Source organism: Oreochromis niloticus, linkage group LG1 (assembly GCF_001858045.2).
Source record: "Oreochromis niloticus isolate F11D_XX linkage group LG1, O_niloticus_UMD_NMBU, whole genome shotgun sequence".
In the NCBI taxonomy this organism is placed as follows: domain Eukaryota; kingdom Metazoa; phylum Chordata; class Actinopteri; order Cichliformes; family Cichlidae; genus Oreochromis; species Oreochromis niloticus.
The window spans coordinates 22,759,424-22,778,386 of NC_031965.2; the positions used below are offsets into that span (position 1 = coordinate 22,759,424).

Here is an 18,963-nt window from a genome sequence, read left to right on the forward strand (position 1 = left end):
TATCCTTTACCCTTGCATACACATATTTTCTTCAGACATGCATGCATTCTCTTCTTACATACATATATTATTTGTAAGATTAAATGCATATTGAATGCATGTAAATGAGAGCAAAATGTAGGAATGCATAAAAGAAAATGCATGTATTTTAGAGTGAAAATTTGTAAATATGTACATTAAAATACATGTATAAGAGAGCACAATATTGCAATGTGTGTGTTAAATATGTGTAAACATGAGAATAAAAATATCTAAATATAAAAATTAAAATAAAACTATGTGAGAGTGAAAGTATATGTATGTGAAAGAAGAATGTATGTGTGTGAGAGTGAAAGAATGAATTTTGGCTTGTACGGCCCCTCATAGTATCGTGTGGTTTTGTACTGCCATAAAGACAGGAGGCTGAACTGGAGGTGGCAGTGTTGATGATGCTTAGATGTTCATTGGGAGTGGCCAAGATGAACAAGATTAGAAAAAATTAATACACCAGAGGGATGTTGAATATGGAGCTGCCAGGCAGGAGGAAAACAGGAACACCTCAGATAAGATTTGTGGATATCGTAAAGGAGGACGTGCAAAGGGTTGGTGTGACAGAAGAGGATGGCAGAGGAGGCAGATGATCATCTGTGGTGACCCCAAAAGGAAGCAGTGAAAGAAGAAGAAAAAGAAGAGGAAAAATGCTGGTAAAAGTGGAAGTTCAGTGAAGTTAAAGCTTTTTAAACCCAGAGTTTGGGACACAGTGTGATCAGTTTAGAGTGGTGACTTTTGCACATGCAGTTTTTATGTTTGTTGTATTAAATAAATGCTTCAAACTCAGATAAGTGCCTGGATCCATTTCAGGATCGTAGAAATAGAGTAGATGAGTTAAATGACAACTCTCTGTCAAAGGATTCCCAGCAGAGACATTTTGGGTGACCAAAACATATAAATTGAAATTGACTCCCACAGAGTAAAAGCTGCTGTGCGGGGTTCTGCAAATTAGAGCTGATCAAAATGTAAAACATGGCTGTAGCAGTAAAGGGGTACAAGGGAATCCTGTGCAGTTTCTGATAACAGTCCCTAATCAGAAAACAGTCCTTAGTGGGACATTTGATCCCTATAAAGATAAGGAACATGACCAGGTTTCTGGATTTTAGCGCTACTATATCTTCCATGACTCTGTTCAAAAAGATTTTTATCATTCTCAAATTACAAATCTGGGTTAATCTGTGTAACACAATATTATTATCCAGTAAATAATTGTAAATAATTATTTCCTGGATATAATTACTTATTTACTCATAAAAATGTAAATAATATACATTTACATACATTTATATGGACCCGTGTTCACGATATGAAGCTGGCTGTAGTTACAAAGTCAACACAGGTTCCAATCACTGAATATAAATTGTTGTATTTAACATAAAAATGCAAATACCCTTCAAGTTATGATGCAACAGATTTGCATTTCCACTAATACCAATTTTAAATACTAAATGTTTTTTTCAGGTTTTATTAAAAAATAAATATTAAAAATTTAATACTAATTTATTTTACTTTTTTGGCAGACTGGAGTGTGACTAGGAATGGGTTTGTACCTGTCTGCAGCCACTTTAAACAACCATTCAGAATTTTTGTCACAGTTTAAAAAAATAAATAAAAATAAGTCTTTAAATTACTGAGAATATCTTTTTATCATATGATCCTATTATTTACAGCACATATGTACGTATAAAGATCGCTTGACTACAATAATTTTTCTTCTTGTCAACATATCTTTAATAAAGCAACAGCAAGTATAAACATTACTTTACAGTACTTAATAATTGTCTATAACCTCTATATATGATTTTGCTGCAGATTTAAAGATAAATCATTTACAAGCTTGTGATGAATTGTGTGCAGCATGTCGCGCTTATATAGCACATTAATATGCATAGATGATAAATGTTTTTATATGCTTTACTCAATATAAAAGAAAATTTTAAAGATTTAAAAATAGGTCATTTTAAAGATTTAAATAAATTGATATTCAGCAAACTTTCACTTATTATTACTTATTATGTGCTTGTTTTCCATGAAATGTTACGGACATCTTTTCCATTATACCAACATACTGTCCACATTGTTGCTCTGTTGCTTGTAAATTTATCTTTAAATGAAAATAAAGAAATTTGTTAAATGAAAACACGTTTTTAACAAAAACAAATCTAAATTTTACACTCTTTTTCACACGAGGATAAAGTCGCAGAAAACCTACTTTTGTCAGTGATTCACAGCTTTTGGCTGTCCGACCAGACTGATATTTTAATGTGAGGTGATTTTATTTTGGTCGGTCGAATGGTTAGGTTTTATTGTGAAGGCAGGTAAATGCAGCTACCGGAAAGCTCCGCGCCTAAACAGTTGGGAGTGGAGTGTGTTAGTAGAGTTAGCGCGGTGCTGTTTACCATGCAAATACTGTGTTTACATTAGAGGTTAAGAACGAATATATTTACTTGTCCGCCAAAACCTTTGTCTCAGTTTAAACACTGAAATCAGCTGTCGTTGTTGGGCTTGCTAACGTTAGCAAATCTGCGCTGCTACTTCCTCCAGCCATCAAGGTAAACACAGTTGTTTTGTCTTACGCTCGTCGCTCTTTGTGTTCGTGTGGAAGTGATCTTTAGAAAAACTAAAGGGTTTTACCAGTTTGCAGGATAAACTAAACCTCCTGAACAGCTACTTTCGAGTGAAAAGCTAAACAAATTTAAGCATTTCCGATACAATCTTTTCATAATAAATCGGCCCCAGGTAGCGGTGAGCTGGTGAATGTAAATATAAAGAGCTCGACATTATCGATTAGCCAAAGCGCTTATTTACACAATATATACCTGAAAACCTGACAAAGCAACGGCAGAGAGCATACACGGAAAACACTGAGAATATTTTATTTCGAAGAGAAATCTGCGGCTGTGTGAGGCGGGCTCATTCAAAGATCGGAGAGGCCCCATCTCGGGTTCATCTTTTTTTCTTGTGTTCCTGCCCAGCAGTAGCTATGGATCTTGAAGATAGCCCACACAGCCCGGACGAAGACACCAGCATGCCAGAACAAAACCCCAAATACAAGAGGAGTCTGAGGAGTCTTCATGTGCTCACCACGAAGTTTGTCCAGTTACTGCAAGAGTCTGAAACCGGTGAGCTGGACCTGAGAGACGTAAGTGAGCCCACACAGTACAGTAAACACCTAGGCCAGCATGTTGCATCAAATTATACGTGTGTTGTACAGTATCTTATAGCTTTGAAACTTTAAATTTGTGCTACTTTATACTGTATGCCCGCCATTTTTAAACTTCAGGCCTCCGTGGCCTAGTTTTCCTTTGTGTTTTCATTACTTCATTTTGGTCCTCAGAGGATTTACTGGTTGACCCGATCCTTCATCAAGAGATTTAGGAACACAGAGGTCATAAATGAGGGCAGCACAGAAAATACTTAACTTTACTTTTTAAAATGTAAACACAGTGGGTCTCAAAATCGAAAAATGTGCATATTTAATAAAATTATTCTCTAAGTTATATTTAAAGCATCATCTGGAAACTTTTGATTTTGTTTTATTCCGATTATGCTATGTTTCTTTTTGTGGTACAACTTGATATTTTTTCAGTCCAGGATGATTTTAGCATGAAAACAGCATTTTCTCCATTTTTGTGACGAAAAATTTGAAGTTAAAAATGTTCTACATGTTTTGTTTTACTTTACATGTGATGATTAGGGATAGAATGAGTCTTGTCCTGTAGGTTATAGACTTTTAAAATTTTAGATTAATATATCATTATATTTTTAAAATCTTATAAGAATAATTTCAGTTAACTGATTTTAAAAAAAGAACAAAGTATTTATTGTAAATAAACTGCAGTACTTTCAAGGCTCACAAGGGGGCGACCGGTCACACTTTACTACATACTATCATCATCTGGTTACTGTACATGCAGATCTTCTTTAAGTGCTTCTGCTTCTTATATTAAGAGAGCCATACTAGCTTAGCCAAACACACAGGACCACACACTGCATAGCTGAATTGACACATTGTTACAGGTTAGAATGAAAACATTACATCATTCATCTAACATGCTAAATAAACATTTAGATTAGTCTGCATGTTGCCATTTTTTTGATATGCACCACTGCATCGGTCACTAATGAAGCAAACTGGATTGAAACCAAGTTAAATAGCAATAAAAACACACTGCATCTTGAGATTTCTAAGCACGAGTTTTACACTTACTGATTCATTTATTTATTATTTTTGGGCTTTGTTTTGTTTTTGTTTTAGCATGCAGCAGCCCTTATTTGGCATGATCTGTGGGGCCACGGGATGTCCTTTCCCCATGTGTGGGTTTAGAGTTCGATTTCTTTAAAGTTCTTTAAGATGTTTTCTCTGATTTAAAGTCCATGGATTGTTCTGGCTACATTTTGGCATACATTTAAAAATTACACTTCATTTGTTAAGCAAAAGCTTTTGCTTAAGGAAATAAATAAGTGCATTAAACCCCACAAGAACAGCAGCTTGATTTTGTTAACATTCTGAGTGTAAAAACTAAGAAGGAGCACATGCAGACTGGTGTGAAGAGACAGAGTGAGACAGAGGCAGATGATCAACTTTGTTCACCCCTAAAGAGGCCAGCTGACAGTACAGAACTGGAGCACATCTGGGGTGTTAGTGTAGGTCTGATGCATTGTCTTTGAATAACTGCTGTGTGTGTGTGTCAGACACGGAGGCTGGGGTAGAAAAAGCATCTTTTTTTTCCCCCTGTTGTTTCAGGCGGTCAGGGCTCTGGCTGTTGGACAGAAGAGGCGAATCTACGACATCACAAATGTACTGGAGGGCATCGGCCTGATTATGAAAATATCCAAGAGCACCATAAAGTGGATGTGAGTTTTTAACTCTTCTCTTGTGTGCATGCACGTATGTCACGAATGTGAAGCAAAGCATAAATAATGGTAAAAGTTAACATGTTCTCTTTTATTTTCCCCACGAATAAGAGGCAACACATTGGGAGAGAATACACAGCTGTTAGCCAATAGACTGGTGAAGTTAAAGTCTGAGGTGAAGGACTTGGAGCAAATGGAACGTGCTTTGGACCAGCAGAAATGCTGGGTCGAACAGAGCATCAAGAATATAACAGAAGAATGCAGAAAATATCCTTTTCTCTAATAACTGTTGAACACATTGGTTTCCAACAGTGCTCAGTCATTATTCTCCCCCTCAAAGGGAGGGAGTATGTAATTGCTTCTGTTTGTTTGTTTGTTAGCAGCCGAGCCTTTAGTTTTCAAGATATCTTTTTAAAATGCTGATTGCATTTAGGTAAAAACAGGGTCGAGGTAAAGGTCACACCAAATGTGAAAATGAGTAAAAACTTTTTGTGAAATCATATCGAGTAACAGATCACGAAAGGATGGAAGTTCTCACAGCTCATAGAAGCCAAAGATTTCAGCCAATTCTGCTGCAATCATTTGGGTAAAGACAATAAAATACATCATTTTAGTATTTAATGCTTCAAGGTCAAAGGTCAGGGTCACTTAAATTAGGAAAAAGCTTTAGGTTCCATTGAATCATCTCCAAACTTTAGGGGCAATATCTTAGTCATTGAGGTGCGTAAGCACTTTGTTTTTTGAGCTCTTTAAAACATTATTTTTTCAATAAACCATTATATGACTTCACAATGACACAAATACGATTAATATACAACACTAGATTTCCATGTTAACAATCCTGACAGCAGTACAAATGATCTATGAAAACAATACCGATGTCATTACTGAGGATTTCCAAAAGACAAGCTGATGTTAGCATGTTGTAATAAAAACATCAAAGTTGTAGTGTAGTCCGTGGGCGTGCGTGCATGCATGTATGTATTTACTTCTGTTTACGACAACGTAGGAACAGAATTATGTGTATTTGTACTAAATGTTTTATCCTTCCAGCTTTAACTGAAAATGAGATATTGGATATTATTTTTGGCAGATTTGATGAGATTTAATGTGTTTCTGTGACAGATACGCTGCATTTGCATTTGTGCCATTACACAAGATGCTGTGCAACAATCCATCACATCTCTTTTCTGAATAGCAAAATATTTTAGGTTGAACCTTAACTCAGATCAACTCTGACATATGTGAATCATGAAGATATCTGCAACTGCTTTTGTGGTGATGTATAATCCCTCTTTTCCAGCAATTACTCTTTCTTCAGTATATTTTTATATAGTTAAAAAAATCAAGTAGAGAGTCAGTGAGCCTGAGATGGTGCTTTCTGCTCTTTGGAATAAATGCATATAAATCATATTTTGACTTGTCTGCATCTTGTTTCTTCTCAGGCCACACACTTTTAGCAGTGCAAGCACCACCTGGCACACAGCTAGATGTCCCCATTCCCAAAGCTGTAAGTTATGCATCACTGAAAGCGACTGTAGTTTATACTCCCACTGCTGCCCTTAATTCAGATGGGGGTGATTTATGTGTGCTTGCATCTCCTTTGTACAGGTCCAGAACTGCCCGGCAAGGTACCAGATCCATCTGAAAAGCGTCAGAGGTCCCATAGATGTCGTCCTTCTAAACAAATGCTCCGTCAGCTCTGCTCCTGTTGTACTTCCAGTCCCACCAGCAGAAGAAATTTTACAGAGCGCCAGCTTAGCTCTGTCTGCCTGGCGAGAAGAAAACAGTAAAGTCAGTAACAAAACTGATGAATCCAAAAGTGAGTCGGTTATCTTTCCTGGATACACCACTGAAAGAGAAATGAAAACAAAAACCCTTCATTTTATGAGTTCCACGCCTTTTAATATTCATCCAACAGTTTGTTAACTTTTAAAAGGCAACAAACTGCTGTAGATGATGATGATGATGATGATGATGAGGAGGATGATAGCTGACCCTGCATGGTGGCAGACTTGGTGTTTGAAGCAACCACTTTTGATGGTGCCACAGTCTTTACTGTTTTCCCCCATGTGACTGGAATCAGTTAATTTAAAAAAAGCACATAATATTCTAACATGAAAAAGTGGATTTAATGCTTAGTTAAATAAGCTGTGTGACCAATGGTATTGTTAAATATTAAAGGAGGAAATGATACAGACAGGCTGTTCCTTCTTTCATCCTTATGCAGACTTTACATTTAACATATCTACATTTTCATGCTCACAGTTTGTTCAAAAAAATCTTTTATCCAGCGCCGGATCCATCGAACCAACGTCAGGACCAAACAGTGCGGCCCAGAGGTAGTGCCGGTCTTCGCTCTTAAAAACACTAAAGTCAGATAATTTTACTGTAAATTCATGTCTGGTTTGTTTTTCTTTTTGTAGGAATATTAAATACGAATCTAATCACACAGCTCTTGGCCTCTGAAGGTAAGCACATTTTATTCATCTTTATAAAGTTATTAACGATTATTGCATATTGAATGTGGTAATTACATGTTTACATCTGCCTAACAGTTTTTTCTCCTCTGCTCCGTTTGTCTCCATCCCTCATCTAAACAAGATTACACCTGTGATCTGGACGAGAGAGAAGGCATCTGTGACCTCTTTGACATCCCCATGCTCAAAGCCTGTGGTTACATGAGCTAATGTTTATAATTGGGTGTGATTTTAAACACTGGTTTGTGATGAAATGCATTTAATCAGAACCGTGGGACCTCGGCGAACGTGCAGTATTCTTCTTGAGCTTCCTGAAGATTCATATTTATGTTTTCAGCGCTGTTGTTGTGTCGATGTAAAGTGTCCAAGAGTTTGAATTTGGAAGCAAAGGGCGTGCACAGAAAGAGCACAGTCAGAGTTAAAGTATTTGTATTCTGGTTGAACTGTCAAGCATTTCAGCTTTTAAACCAATTGCTACCAGAATTTTAGGCTCCATGTAAAAGCACAACAGGTGGCCTAGAGTCACAGCAGTTAGCCCTGTTGACTCACAACAGGAAGGTCCTGGGTTTGAATCCAGCCTTTTGTGTGGGTGTGGGTTTTTTCTTGGTATGCTGATGTCTCCAACAGTCCAAAGACATGCTAGGTTAACTGGTGACTGGTGCCTAGATTAACTGGCTAAACTAGCCACTGTTATGAGTGTGAGTGTTAAATGTGTCTCTGTGTTGGCCTGATGATTGACTACCTCTCGCCTCGCTGGGACCTGTGACCATGATTTGGATAAGCTTTTTAGATGGGTGTAAGTGTACCCAGTGTTTTATCTGGAACTCAGCCCTATGTTCAAAAGTGAATATTCTCTTTTTAAATAATGATTTGTATTTAACTTTTAAGACATAACAACAATAAAATTATGCAAAAAGTTTCTTTGTATTTTCTAGAAAAATTGGAAATGGTAACAGTACAAGACTGACACCAATCGATGAAATGTGGTCCCAAACCATGACGGAGCCTCCACCGTTTTCGATGACTGAAAACACTCACTATTGTATTTCTTTTCTAATCGCCATACATATTGATTTAAACCACGAATGTCAACTTTGGATGCATCACTCCTTAGGTCCTTTTGCTAATTGATTGACTGATTTCTGGTCTAGTTCTTGGACAGCTTGATGTCCCTCAGCCTTTTCTTCCCGTTTCCCTTCCTTAATCAGTCATTAAAGTCATTAAAACCTGATTAGTAGATCAGTCAATCAACTGAAGCTCTAGATGCATCTGTCAGGTCTATCCTGAATTTTTTTCCTTTTTCTTAATGACATAACTTTCAGATGCTGTAGATAGTGTTTTTAAAAAAATATATTTTTATTAATGCCTCTTATTTATTTTCACCTCCACTTCTCCACTTTTACTCATTTTTTTAAGAACACACTGCTAAGATATGAGTCTTCAGCTAATAGTTCTTTGAGAATCACCTCTGTGCAAAAATACAATTTTTATGTCTGTGAAAATGTTATCTTTGAAATTTTTTTTGTAGCGCCAACTAAAGGAAACCCCCAAAAAGCATCTAACACAGGGTGCCTTTATTGTCTTTCATAGGCTGGTGTGATTTAACAAATAAGCAAAAGCAAATATTCTGAAAATGAGTGGAATAGCAGCCAAAGGAACATTTTGAAACAACTTCAGAAAGTCTGGAGAACTACTGCTCCAGACCACCATGAACTACAGCCTCAGATTATGGTATGTGTGAAATGTTGCTCAGATGAAATTTTAATCAGGTCTAAAGTATTAGTTTATGTTATTGCTTGATTTTAAAATACCTGCATCATACCAAACGTGTGAATAACAGGCCTAAAGCTGTACAACTACACACATCTCTGATACTGTACTTTCTCTAAATACATCCATGACATGGCAGTGCTTTGAGCTAAATGTTGGTGTCCTAATATTTTAAAATGAAATGGGTATATGTTTATTAAATACTGGTATGCCAGCATTTTCCTATTAGCCTAGAAGAACAACTGAAACTGATGGGAATGCTGTTCCTCTTGTATATGTTTAGTGATAAAGCTTTATGAATCTTGATGGGAGCAGCTGGGATAACCTGCACTGAGACATCTAATCTACTGGGGACAATGAAAGATCTGCATACTCTTATCACAATCTATGCAGAGTTTAATATTTTAGTCTGGACCAAAGTGCCCTCAGTAGAGCCATGCTATTAGCAAAATACTGTCGATTTAGCACTTAACCTTTGTTTACTATTTCTTGTCAATACGGTTTCACTTTCTAAAAAAATGTGTGGTATACAGTTAAATTTCTAAGTATTCTATTTTCAAAGGCCATCTCAACTATCAATTGGCAGCACGTATGGCCATCAGATCAATTTGCTTTTAAGGAAATTATCTGGCAGGCTAGGAGAATAAATCTTTCCCCCAAAATAAGCAGGAGCAGGATATAAACTTAACTTTAATACTTGGTTCATATATGGCATATTTTTAAGGGACTTTTTTTTTTTTTTTTTTTTTAAAGTATTATCGGCTCTATTCCCATAGGTGACTGGATCAGGAGTGATAATAGACTCTTCCTTTCTGCTGAAAAGCATGCTAAAATCTTTCTAGTAGGACGTCAACACTGCAGCAGTTGTGAGTCCCCTCCAGTTACCCACCTTAACTTCTAATAAGTTGCTTTCACTGGTTACATGAAAAGAACTGCATTAAAAACTGAAGCTCTATCACCGGCTCTAAAAGCACTGAAATATTTGATGAACGATACGCACACTCGTAAACGCTGATGTTTATTTTTTCTTGTTTAGTGCTTATGAGTACGTGTATGTTTTGTGTGCTACAGACACAGTAGAATTACCTGATGATTGTTAACCAATCATCCTGCTTGAAGCCCCCTTCCTGTCCCATTTGATTGGTTTTCCGTCTGTAGATCCCGCCTCCTCAGCAGGTTTGTGTTTATGTTGCTATAACAACACTAGTACTTACTGAGTGTGCGCTCTTTTCGCAACAAACCGAACACTTCTTCGCGTAATTTGAGCAGCGTACAAGATGGTGAGCATTAAATAATTAAGAAACAAATTCTTTATCTGTAGTAAATAACCAGCTTTATCTTTTATGCCGCTAGCAGCTGGGCGTGTGTATAAATGTAGCTTATTTTTGTATACTTCTCATTGCTACTTAAAAAACACACTCAAGGTTACCACCAATGACTATAGAAACCTTTTTCTTTTATAAATATAAAAGGATGCATGGATGGATATATATATACTTTTATCTTTTATGCAGTCATTAGTTGCTAACCAGAAAGCAGTTTTAACTTTAAACAGCTGTGCTGAATTTTTTCCCCCAGCCACCCAAAAAGAAAAGTGCAGATAAAAAACCAGCAAAGCCAAAGACGCCAACGCTGATAAATGGCCTCACCAAGGATGAGATGTCCAAGGAGCAGGTCAGAGCTGAAGAGTGATATAGCATGTGTCTGAATGTGTATTTTATGTCAGGAGGAAACAAATAGGAACCTGTTCAAAGTGATCTGTGTATTTAGAGGGGTAGTACATAAAGCCGAGGCACAACATTTAAATAACACTCAATGCCAGTGAGATTGACATATCTTGGCTCCTAATACGGATCAAGCTCTGTAAACACTCCATTTGAATATTTTAATTAGAGCCTCCCTGCCTGCAAAAAGGCGTCATGTTGCAGATAATGTAATTCAGATTTTTTGTAATAACTTTGTAATGTGCCAAGCTTTCCCTGAAGACTTTTAAGATGCTTAAGTCCATTGCAATACCAAAGAAAAAAGTAACAACAAAAAAACAACACATGGATATGGTAAGTTTACATGTACTCGTCATGGACATGGATGTTATGGCAATTTGGGGCTTTTAAAGATTTCTTTGAACTGCTGTTTCTCCAGGGTGGAATGATTGTACAGGATATATCTTTAATGAATTAGAAAAAACAACAAAAAAACAAAACCAAGAATGGAGTGTGCAAGTTTGGATTAATTTTGGATTTTCTCTAATCCACACTCCTTCAAGTTAATGGGCCTTGGCCTTATCAAGTTGAGATACATTGTAGAACATTTAGGACCACTTATAAGACTTATGTGAGTGTGTATATATAGTGTACATGTACAGTGTATATAGAGCAAGAAAGAAATCATTAAAAGCTCCAAATTACCATGATATTGATGCCCATGATGAGTGTATGGAAATTGGACAGTCCGATTTTCTCAGACTCTCCAAAAGAGTGAAAAAAGTGACAATATGTTGCAGTCATTCGGTTTGTTGAGCATCGTCACATCTTTCTGTGTTTCAGCTGGAGGAGCACATTATGCGTCTTCGAGAGGAGCTGGATAGAGAGCGGGAAGAGAGAAACTACTTTCAGTTGGAGAGGGACAAGATCCACAGCTTTTGGGAAATCACAGATAGAAAACAGAAGGAGGTCGACTCTGAGCTGCAAAAGGTAGAAAAAGACGTAGAAGAAAATGAGGCCCGTCACCAATTAGATGTTAAGGTAAGATTTTACTGATTTTAAGCCAGAATATTACAAAATAGATAGCTCTTCCATTTTAAAGGCTGGTCAGATGGAGTCAGGTGATGCTGAAGTCCCAAACCGTGTTCTTAAATTTGGTAAAACAGGTCAAGAAACAGAAATCAGGACAAGTTTCTTATGCTAATATTTTAAGGTTTTTAGTGAAACCAGGATATGTGGTTTGGTGTTTAAAGGTTATTCTAGGATATATGTAGGAATCTGTGTATGGGGATTTGCTTATTAATGGCTACTGATAGATTTAAGGTACAGATGACTTTATCTTTTATGCTAGCGGCATAAAAGATAAAGATGGGTAACCGAGAGGGCTGTGGTGTTAATATGTTAAGTTGTCTTCTATAAAGTTTGGCCAGAGATTATAATCTAACTCAGCGGTCCCCAACGTTTTTTGCGCCTCGGACTAGTTTATGTCTGACAATATTTTCTCGGACCGGCCTTTAAGGTGTCATGGATAAATACAACAAAATAAAACCAGTACCAGTACCAAAAAATGAAGATTTATTCATAACACACGGGAAAAGACCCAGGACACCGATTTAACAATAGAAACGATAAAAAAAATAATGATAAAAACCGATAAAAACCCTGAAAACCATAAATTTCACACCCGAGCCTCAACTCTCGCGGCCCGGTACCAGCTGATCAGTCCGTGGCCCAGGGGTCGGGGACCGCTGATCGCACTTGAATAGGCACTAAGCCAGGGCTTTGGGTCAGGGCTAAGAGATGGTGGATGATACCAACTGCAAGGCTACGTGTTCTAGGAATACTGGATTTCCATATGAACGCTCACATGTGATTGTTTTCCCTACCAGGTGTACAAGCAGAAGATCAAGCACCTCCAGCATGAACACCTGAACGATATTGCTGAACTGAATGCAGACTCTTTGGCGTCCAGTGAGCTGATGGAGAAAGAGCAAGAACACCTAGAGGAAGAGCTTCGTAAGACAATTACGAGGGTGGACATCCAAGAGATCAACTTTGAACACACCGAGAAGGAACTTGAACTGGTTTGTAGAACAAAACATACATTTCCCTTTACCTTAATCATAAGCATAGTGTTGCCAGGCTGCATTGGAAAGATACTTTCCACTTTTGAGGAAAAAAACCTTCATATTTCTGTATTGAAGTAGATTTTCACTTCCACCCTCACCCATGGCCACAAGCTGTAGGAAGTGACCGAAACAATGAGACTGTGGACACAAGCAGTGGTAAATGAGCATCCTTCGAAGGATGTCTGATCTCAGTGTTAGAGATAGGGTGAGGGCCTCAGTCATTCAGGAGGCGCTCAGAGTAGAGCTGCTGCCCCTTTACATCAAAAAGAAGCCAGGTAGGGTGGTTCAGGCTTCTGACATAAGTTAGGTGTTTGGGGCATGTCCGGCTGAGAGGAGAGAGCACACGCTGGAGAGATCACATCTCATGGCTGGAGAATGGCAGAGGAGCTGGAGAAGGTGGCTGTGGAGAGGAAGGTGTGGCCATCTCTGCTTAGACTGGTTACTCCCATGACCTGGACACAGAAGTGGGTAGAACCTGGATGGATGGCTTAATTCACATAAACGTATTTCATTTTACAGTTGCTAAGCTTTATTTAACTCAGCTACTGACTATAACGAGCCTTTGTTCTTGCCTCTGTTTGATATATTAATCAAAAACTCATACTTTGTGTTTTTCATGCATTATAGCATTGCTAAAGTTACTGCATTACTCATACTTTTCTGTATTTGTTTTAAAATTTGTTTTAAAGCACTTAATTATCAAAAAAAAGTAATTAGGTACAAGAGCACTCTGGGGCTTTACTCACATTTATTAGCTAGTCTTCAGTGAAGAGGACACAGGAAAGCAGGGAGATTGAGGGTGGGGAAGACACACACCAAAGGGCCTCAGAATCTAACCCGGGCCACTGCATTTGGCCTTGCAGCATGTGGTTGCTGCTCAACCACCGAGCTGAACCAGTGTCCAAAAGCACGTAATTTTTTAACAATTTAACAATGCTTTTATTGTGAAACATTGTTAGGAACTTTATTGGTGAGGTCACTGGAAACTAAATACAAGACTCAGACTAGGTAGAAATCAGGAACTTACTAGGAAACTATGACAGTTACGTAGAACAGAGTGAGCAAGTGACAAAGGACAAGGGGAGACTACCACAATAAGTATACACACAGATAACGAGAGGATATGAAACCTTAATTTTTTGTGATGTTTTTATTACAACTTGCTGACGTCAGCCTGCTTTGACCCATGACCTTGAACCATTAGATACTAAAACAGTGTATTTTATGATCTTTACCCATATGAATCGGTTGAAATATTTGGCTTCTAAGAGCTGTAAGAACTTGAGATATTTTGATTTTGCAAAACTTTATGGTGTCATTGTGATGTCGTAGGGTGGCGTATTAAAAAAAGTGCGTGTCGTACACCTCTCTACATGCCCTTTCATATGATAGATTATGGTTTCTTGATTTTTTTTTTCCGGGGTCAACTTTGACCTTGGGTCCTAACACGTACTCATGTCCCCCAATACCTAGTATCATGTTGTGAAGTTTGATAATCCACAAAAAATTGTAGATAATATAAAGTTTTTACTGATTTTCACAAATGTGGCGTGACCTTGACCTGGTTTTCATCAAAATGAAATCAGCTCGAGCTGTAATTGGTATCAAGATATCATTTATCTAAAAATTATATCTTGAAAACTGTGCATGCTAGACTGCTTACAAACACAGACAAACAGTACTGATTGTATACTTCCTCCTGTTGTGGGGAGAACAAAGACTAAACTAGAACATAACCTAAGAATAAGATGGACTAGAAGGCAAAGTACAAACAGAGACTGTAAGTAAATAAATAAACGAGATAAGGGGAAAAAATCACTAATGTGTATCAAAAGAGCAAAATTTGGTCAAAATTGATCCTCAAACAAAAAGGAATCACAAGTATGTGAATTAATAAAGTCTGGCTTCTATGAGCTGTAAGAACTTGACCACAAATTTGATCTTGTGGTCTTTTAAGGCTGATTAATTAGTGTAAAATTCTCACTGTGGTTTAACCGTGGGCATAGCTGTTATTGCCCCTCAGTACTGTATTACATAGCTCTGCACGTCTGACCCTGATATACTTCAGCTTATAAGAATAAACACTCCTAACTGTAGCGTGGTTGTTATCTCAACAGAAACATGGTGAAGAACTGACCACAAGAAGCGACCACCTGGAGAAACAACTCGCAGGTAAAAAAAACGAAACGCAACCCAAAAATAAAAAGCTCATTCTGAGTTGAATTCATCGCTTCACGTTATCAAGGACTGAACAGGAGCCATCCTTTTGTGTTACGGCTGGAGCAGAAATTACAGCCTCGTTTGAGAAGAAGGTGCAGGCGCTACGACAAGATCTGGACAACATCAGGAAAAGTGAGATCGGCGAAAGAGAAAACCACTGGAACAGCCACATTGCCACTCTTAAACAAGATCACGATGAAACCTACCGCAGCGCTGAGGAATTTGTCATTATCATGAAAAGGGACGCGGACACGCTCACTCAGCTCAAGGTGCGAGCGCAAACACAGCTTTGTTTAAACCTATAAGTCACTACTGATCAGTCTTCTGCTCGTGACTACAGCTTATAATTTTAAACTTATCTTTAAACTGAGTGAACTGATAATTGTTTTGACATTCTGGAAAATGCAAAACAAAAGCCTCCAAATTTGAAACGGTGACTGAGATTTTATTTTCGGTAAATCAAAGTGTTTCTGTTGCTGAACAGTTTGTTCCGCTAGCTTTGACCCAGATATGTTTTATTTTCACATGCAATGTTTTATTTGAATTTTCCAGGGAGAAATTAATGAAACAAAGAAGAAACAAAAGAGCATGAAACTGGAGGTGGTCACTGTTTTGAAGGAGAACAAACATCTTGCTGAGCTTATCTCAAAGATCAAGGAAGAAAACTATAAAATTGCCAAGAAACTGAAACACTACTCAGGAAATAAGGTTCTTTTGGCACCTTTTTTCAGTTTACTGTTGGACAGTTTTTCTTGCTTTTACCAGCATCTTCGTTGTTGTACAGCATCGCTGTAGCCCAGCACGAGCATAATTTCTGTGCACTGCTTTTGACAGGATGTAATTGGAAACATCAAAAGAAAAAAGCTGAAAGATCTGAAAGCGGAGCATGAGGTGTTGGAACAGAAATTCAGCGAGGTAAAAACGAACACTCAGCTCCATTCATGTGTGGTTGCGCGCGTTTTATGTGAATGCTTTTGTGTGTTTGCTGCACAGCTCCAACTGGAAAGGGATGAACTTCGCAAGGCTTTCACTGAGAGTGTTGAGAAGGCGCAGCATAACGGAGACATAGAGAACATGGTGCTGGAAAAGAAGCTGCAGGCTCTGACAGAGAGCCTGGAGGAGACGGAGGCTCAGCTCAGCGCGGTGCTTTCAGCCTCCAACATGGACCAAACAGCCCTCAGTAGCCTCATAAAGAAAACTGAGGTAGTGTTGTACATCTACCTCATGTTTCTTCTTCAGCAGTCATCTAAACCTTTACACTGATTTTATATACGCTTACTGGCCACTTTGTTAGGTACACCAGTTCAACTGCTTATTTACACAAATATCTAATCAGCCAGTCACATGGTAGCAAGGCATTCGGCCTGTAGACATGGTCAGGATTTCACCAACTGCTGATCTGTTGGGATTTTCACACATAACCATCTTGAAGGTTTACAGAGAATGATGAGGAAAAGAGAAACAGCAGCTTTCTGGGTAAAAATGCCTTGTTGATGTCAGAGGAGAATGGCCAGACTGCTTCAAACTGATGGGAAGAACATCTCTGAACAAACCATTGAACCTTGAAACGCACGGTCTGATGAGTGTCAAATTCTGCTGTGACATTTGGATAGCAGAGCCAGAATTTGGCTTAACATGATCCATACTGCCTTGTGTCAATGTTTCAGGGAGCTGGTGGTGGTGAGGTAATGATGTGTTTGTGTGTGGTGGGGGGCTTTTCTTGGCCCGTCAGGACCAACTGAGCATCTTTTAAACACCACAGCCTACCGGAGTATTGTTGCTGACTGTATCTGCTCCTTTATGATCACGGTGTACCCATCTTTTGATGGTTTCACCCAGCAGACTAACACACCATGTGACAAAGCTCAGATGATCTCAAACTGGTTTCTGGAACATGGCAATGAGTTCACTGGAGTCAAATAACCGCCATAGTCACCAGATCTCAATCCAATAAAGCACCTTTGGGGTGTGGTGGAATGGGAGAGTCACACTATGAATCTACAGCAACCTCAGGACCAAAAATCTCTTGAGGAGTGTTTTCAGCACCTTGTTGAATCTGTGCCACTAAGAATTAGAAGAAAAAGCTCGGAAGGCAAAAGGTTCATTCTGGTATTAGCAAGGTGTTACCAACAAAGTGGCCTGTGAGTGTATATTTTTAAGTATATTTCTGGAAGTGTCATGTTTTTATAAGAACATTAAAGAAGCTCTTAATGTTTTTGCTTGCAGGCACATATTGACTCCAAAAATACTGCCATCAGGACCCTACAGCACAAAATAAATCAAATTTCTGTGGTTAGTAGTCTGTTTGTTTCCTGAAATTACTTTTAATGTATTTCATAACAATAACCACAGTGAAACTTTGTATCCTGCAGGTCCGCAAGCATTTGCTGCTGCACACTGAGGTAAAGGCAAAGGCTCTTGGTGTTCCTGTGGAAGAGCTCCTGTGTAATTCCCAATGAGAGTAATCCTCATGGTAAAAATGTGGAGCAGCACTTGGATTAAAGTGAGAAGCAATGATTCCAAAGACTGGAACACTTACATTTCATTTACATCTTTTCTTTAATCTACCTTTAATGCTCATATGACTTTAAGTAGTAAAGATATATAAAAATAAAAATTAAAAATGGGATCTCTTAATTTGGAGAAAAAAAAAAAGTTGTGTTGTGTGTTGTTTTAGACTAAAGGGTATGTCATGCCTCTATCCGTAGCATCCTGTCACACCAACCCTCAGCATGCCCTCCTTCATGACCTCATGAATTTTCTCTCCTTTACTCCTGTGTGTCATCTCCATATTTGACATCCTTTGTCCAGTATGCCCTCTCTAAAGGGAGCAGCTGAAAGATGAAGATACTTCATTGGATTTGTCAGGTGTTTTGAATTACAGCCAATAGGTGTCGCTATTCACTTAATTCATCGCTGTGTCTCAGATGGTGTCATGGTCACAGATGTTGACATGCCTTCACTCTTTCTCTCCTCATCTTCTCTGTCTGACGCTCTCTGTCATGGGAACGAGACTCCTACCAGCAGTGGGCATGGTTACCCAAGACTCCCGCTGGTGCACCTGTTTCTTATCAACACCCACCTGCAGTATTTAACCACTGTTATTCCCACATTGCCAGATTGCTAAGCTATATCATGTGGCAGTGTCACTGAGGCCTCTTCTAGTAGATTTTTTGGTACTTACCTTGTTTATCCTCTTCCATCCAGATTGGGTGTGTGAGCCTGCCTAGCTCCTGGTTTCTCCTGCCTGTCCCCCTCTGGCTTTACTGAGGAATACTCACATAAGTCTAGACCTGTGGAAAACAGGAAATTCTTATGTGAATCAACGTCAATCTTTCTGAACGAGAACCCTGCAGAAAACTGAGCAGTTCAAGCATGCCGCAGTAACTGAACTCTATCCTGTGTAAAGAGTAAACTTGACCATTAGATTGCTGACCTGGGACCTTCCCTTGAACATTATTCATCTTTAATTCCTGAACTTGCTGCAGATGTTGTTACTGTATCTTGAAGTTGTTCATTAAAGTTGTTAAAATTCTTTCCATTGCTTCCTGCATTTAAGTGTTTTGTACAGTCATTCAGTGGTTAGCACTACAACGTTGCTTCACAGCAAGACGTTTCTGGGATTGCACCTCCTGGTTGACCTGAGCCTCTCTGTGAAGTTCACATGTTCTTCCTTGTTTTTTCCCCCACTGTCCCAGGGCTTCTTCTTTCTTTTTTTTAATAACTGCTGTTTCAAAATTGTCTATAGGTGAGGGTGTGAGATTAAGTGGATCA

The 18,963-nt window shown here is 38.4% G+C and overlaps 2 protein-coding genes across 7 annotated transcripts; both read left to right on the top strand.

Moving 5' to 3' along the window:
* Positions 1–2,335: 2,335 nt before the first annotated feature.
* LOC100705578 (transcription factor E2F5) lies at positions 2,336–8,284 on the top strand. 3 transcript variants are annotated; one of them, XM_005467105.4, is made up of 10 exons: positions 2,336–2,582; positions 3,006–3,172; positions 4,778–4,887; positions 4,999–5,154; positions 6,122–6,165; positions 6,333–6,397; positions 6,499–6,709; positions 7,182–7,229; positions 7,314–7,358; positions 7,492–8,284. In XM_005467105.4, exons 2-10 carry the CDS (start codon positions 3,014–3,016, stop codon positions 7,575–7,577), a joined length of 924 nt encoding a protein of 307 aa, XP_005467162.1. In that variant the 5' UTR covers positions 2,336–2,582; positions 3,006–3,013; the 3' UTR covers positions 7,578–8,284. The 3 variants fall into 3 exon arrangements, with proteins under 3 accessions (XP_005467162.1, XP_005467161.1, XP_005467163.1); XM_005467104.4 differs by having other exon boundaries at positions 3,009–3,172; XM_005467106.3 differs by having other exon boundaries at positions 3,009–3,172; positions 7,156–7,229; positions 7,492–7,596.
* A 2,025-nt stretch (positions 8,285–10,309) lies between these two features.
* Positions 10,310–18,726, top strand: drc4 (dynein regulatory complex subunit 4). Of its 4 annotated transcripts, none has more exons than XR_268986.4 (12): positions 10,310–10,417; positions 10,716–10,811; positions 11,684–11,881; positions 12,730–12,924; positions 15,087–15,141; positions 15,256–15,458; positions 15,742–15,897; positions 16,024–16,104; positions 16,183–16,392; positions 17,416–17,481; positions 17,562–18,276; positions 18,397–18,726. XR_268986.4 is itself a non-coding variant. In XM_005467107.4 (12 exons), exons 1-11 carry the CDS (start codon positions 10,415–10,417, stop codon positions 17,646–17,648), a joined length of 1,350 nt encoding a protein of 449 aa, XP_005467164.1. In that variant the 5' UTR covers positions 10,310–10,414; the 3' UTR covers positions 17,649–17,692; positions 17,898–18,726. The 4 variants fall into 4 exon arrangements, 3 of the variants coding, with proteins under 3 accessions (XP_005467164.1, XP_005467165.1, XP_003442382.2); XM_005467107.4 differs by having other exon boundaries at positions 17,562–17,692; positions 17,898–18,726; XM_005467108.4 differs by having other exon boundaries at positions 17,562–17,692.
* Positions 18,727–18,963: the final 237 nt, after the last annotated feature.

Coding starts and splice junctions, on each gene's coding strand:
- LOC100705578 (XM_005467105.4), top strand. CDS start 3,014: ATGGATCTTGAAGATAGCCCACACAGCCCGGACGAAGACACCAGCATG. Junction 3,173..4,777: donor GTGAGCTGGACCTGAGAGAC/GTAAGTGAGCCC, acceptor CTGTTGTTTCAG/GCGGTCAGGGCTCTGGCTGT. Junction 4,888..4,998: donor AAGAGCACCATAAAGTGGAT/GTGAGTTTTTAA, acceptor CCCACGAATAAG/AGGCAACACATTGGGAGAGA.
- drc4 (XM_003442334.5), top strand. Junction 15,142..15,255: donor CCTGGAGAAACAACTCGCAG/GTAAAAAAAACG, acceptor CGGCTGGAGCAG/AAATTACAGCCTCGTTTGAG. Junction 16,105..16,182: donor TGGAACAGAAATTCAGCGAG/GTAAAAACGAAC, acceptor TTTGCTGCACAG/CTCCAACTGGAAAGGGATGA.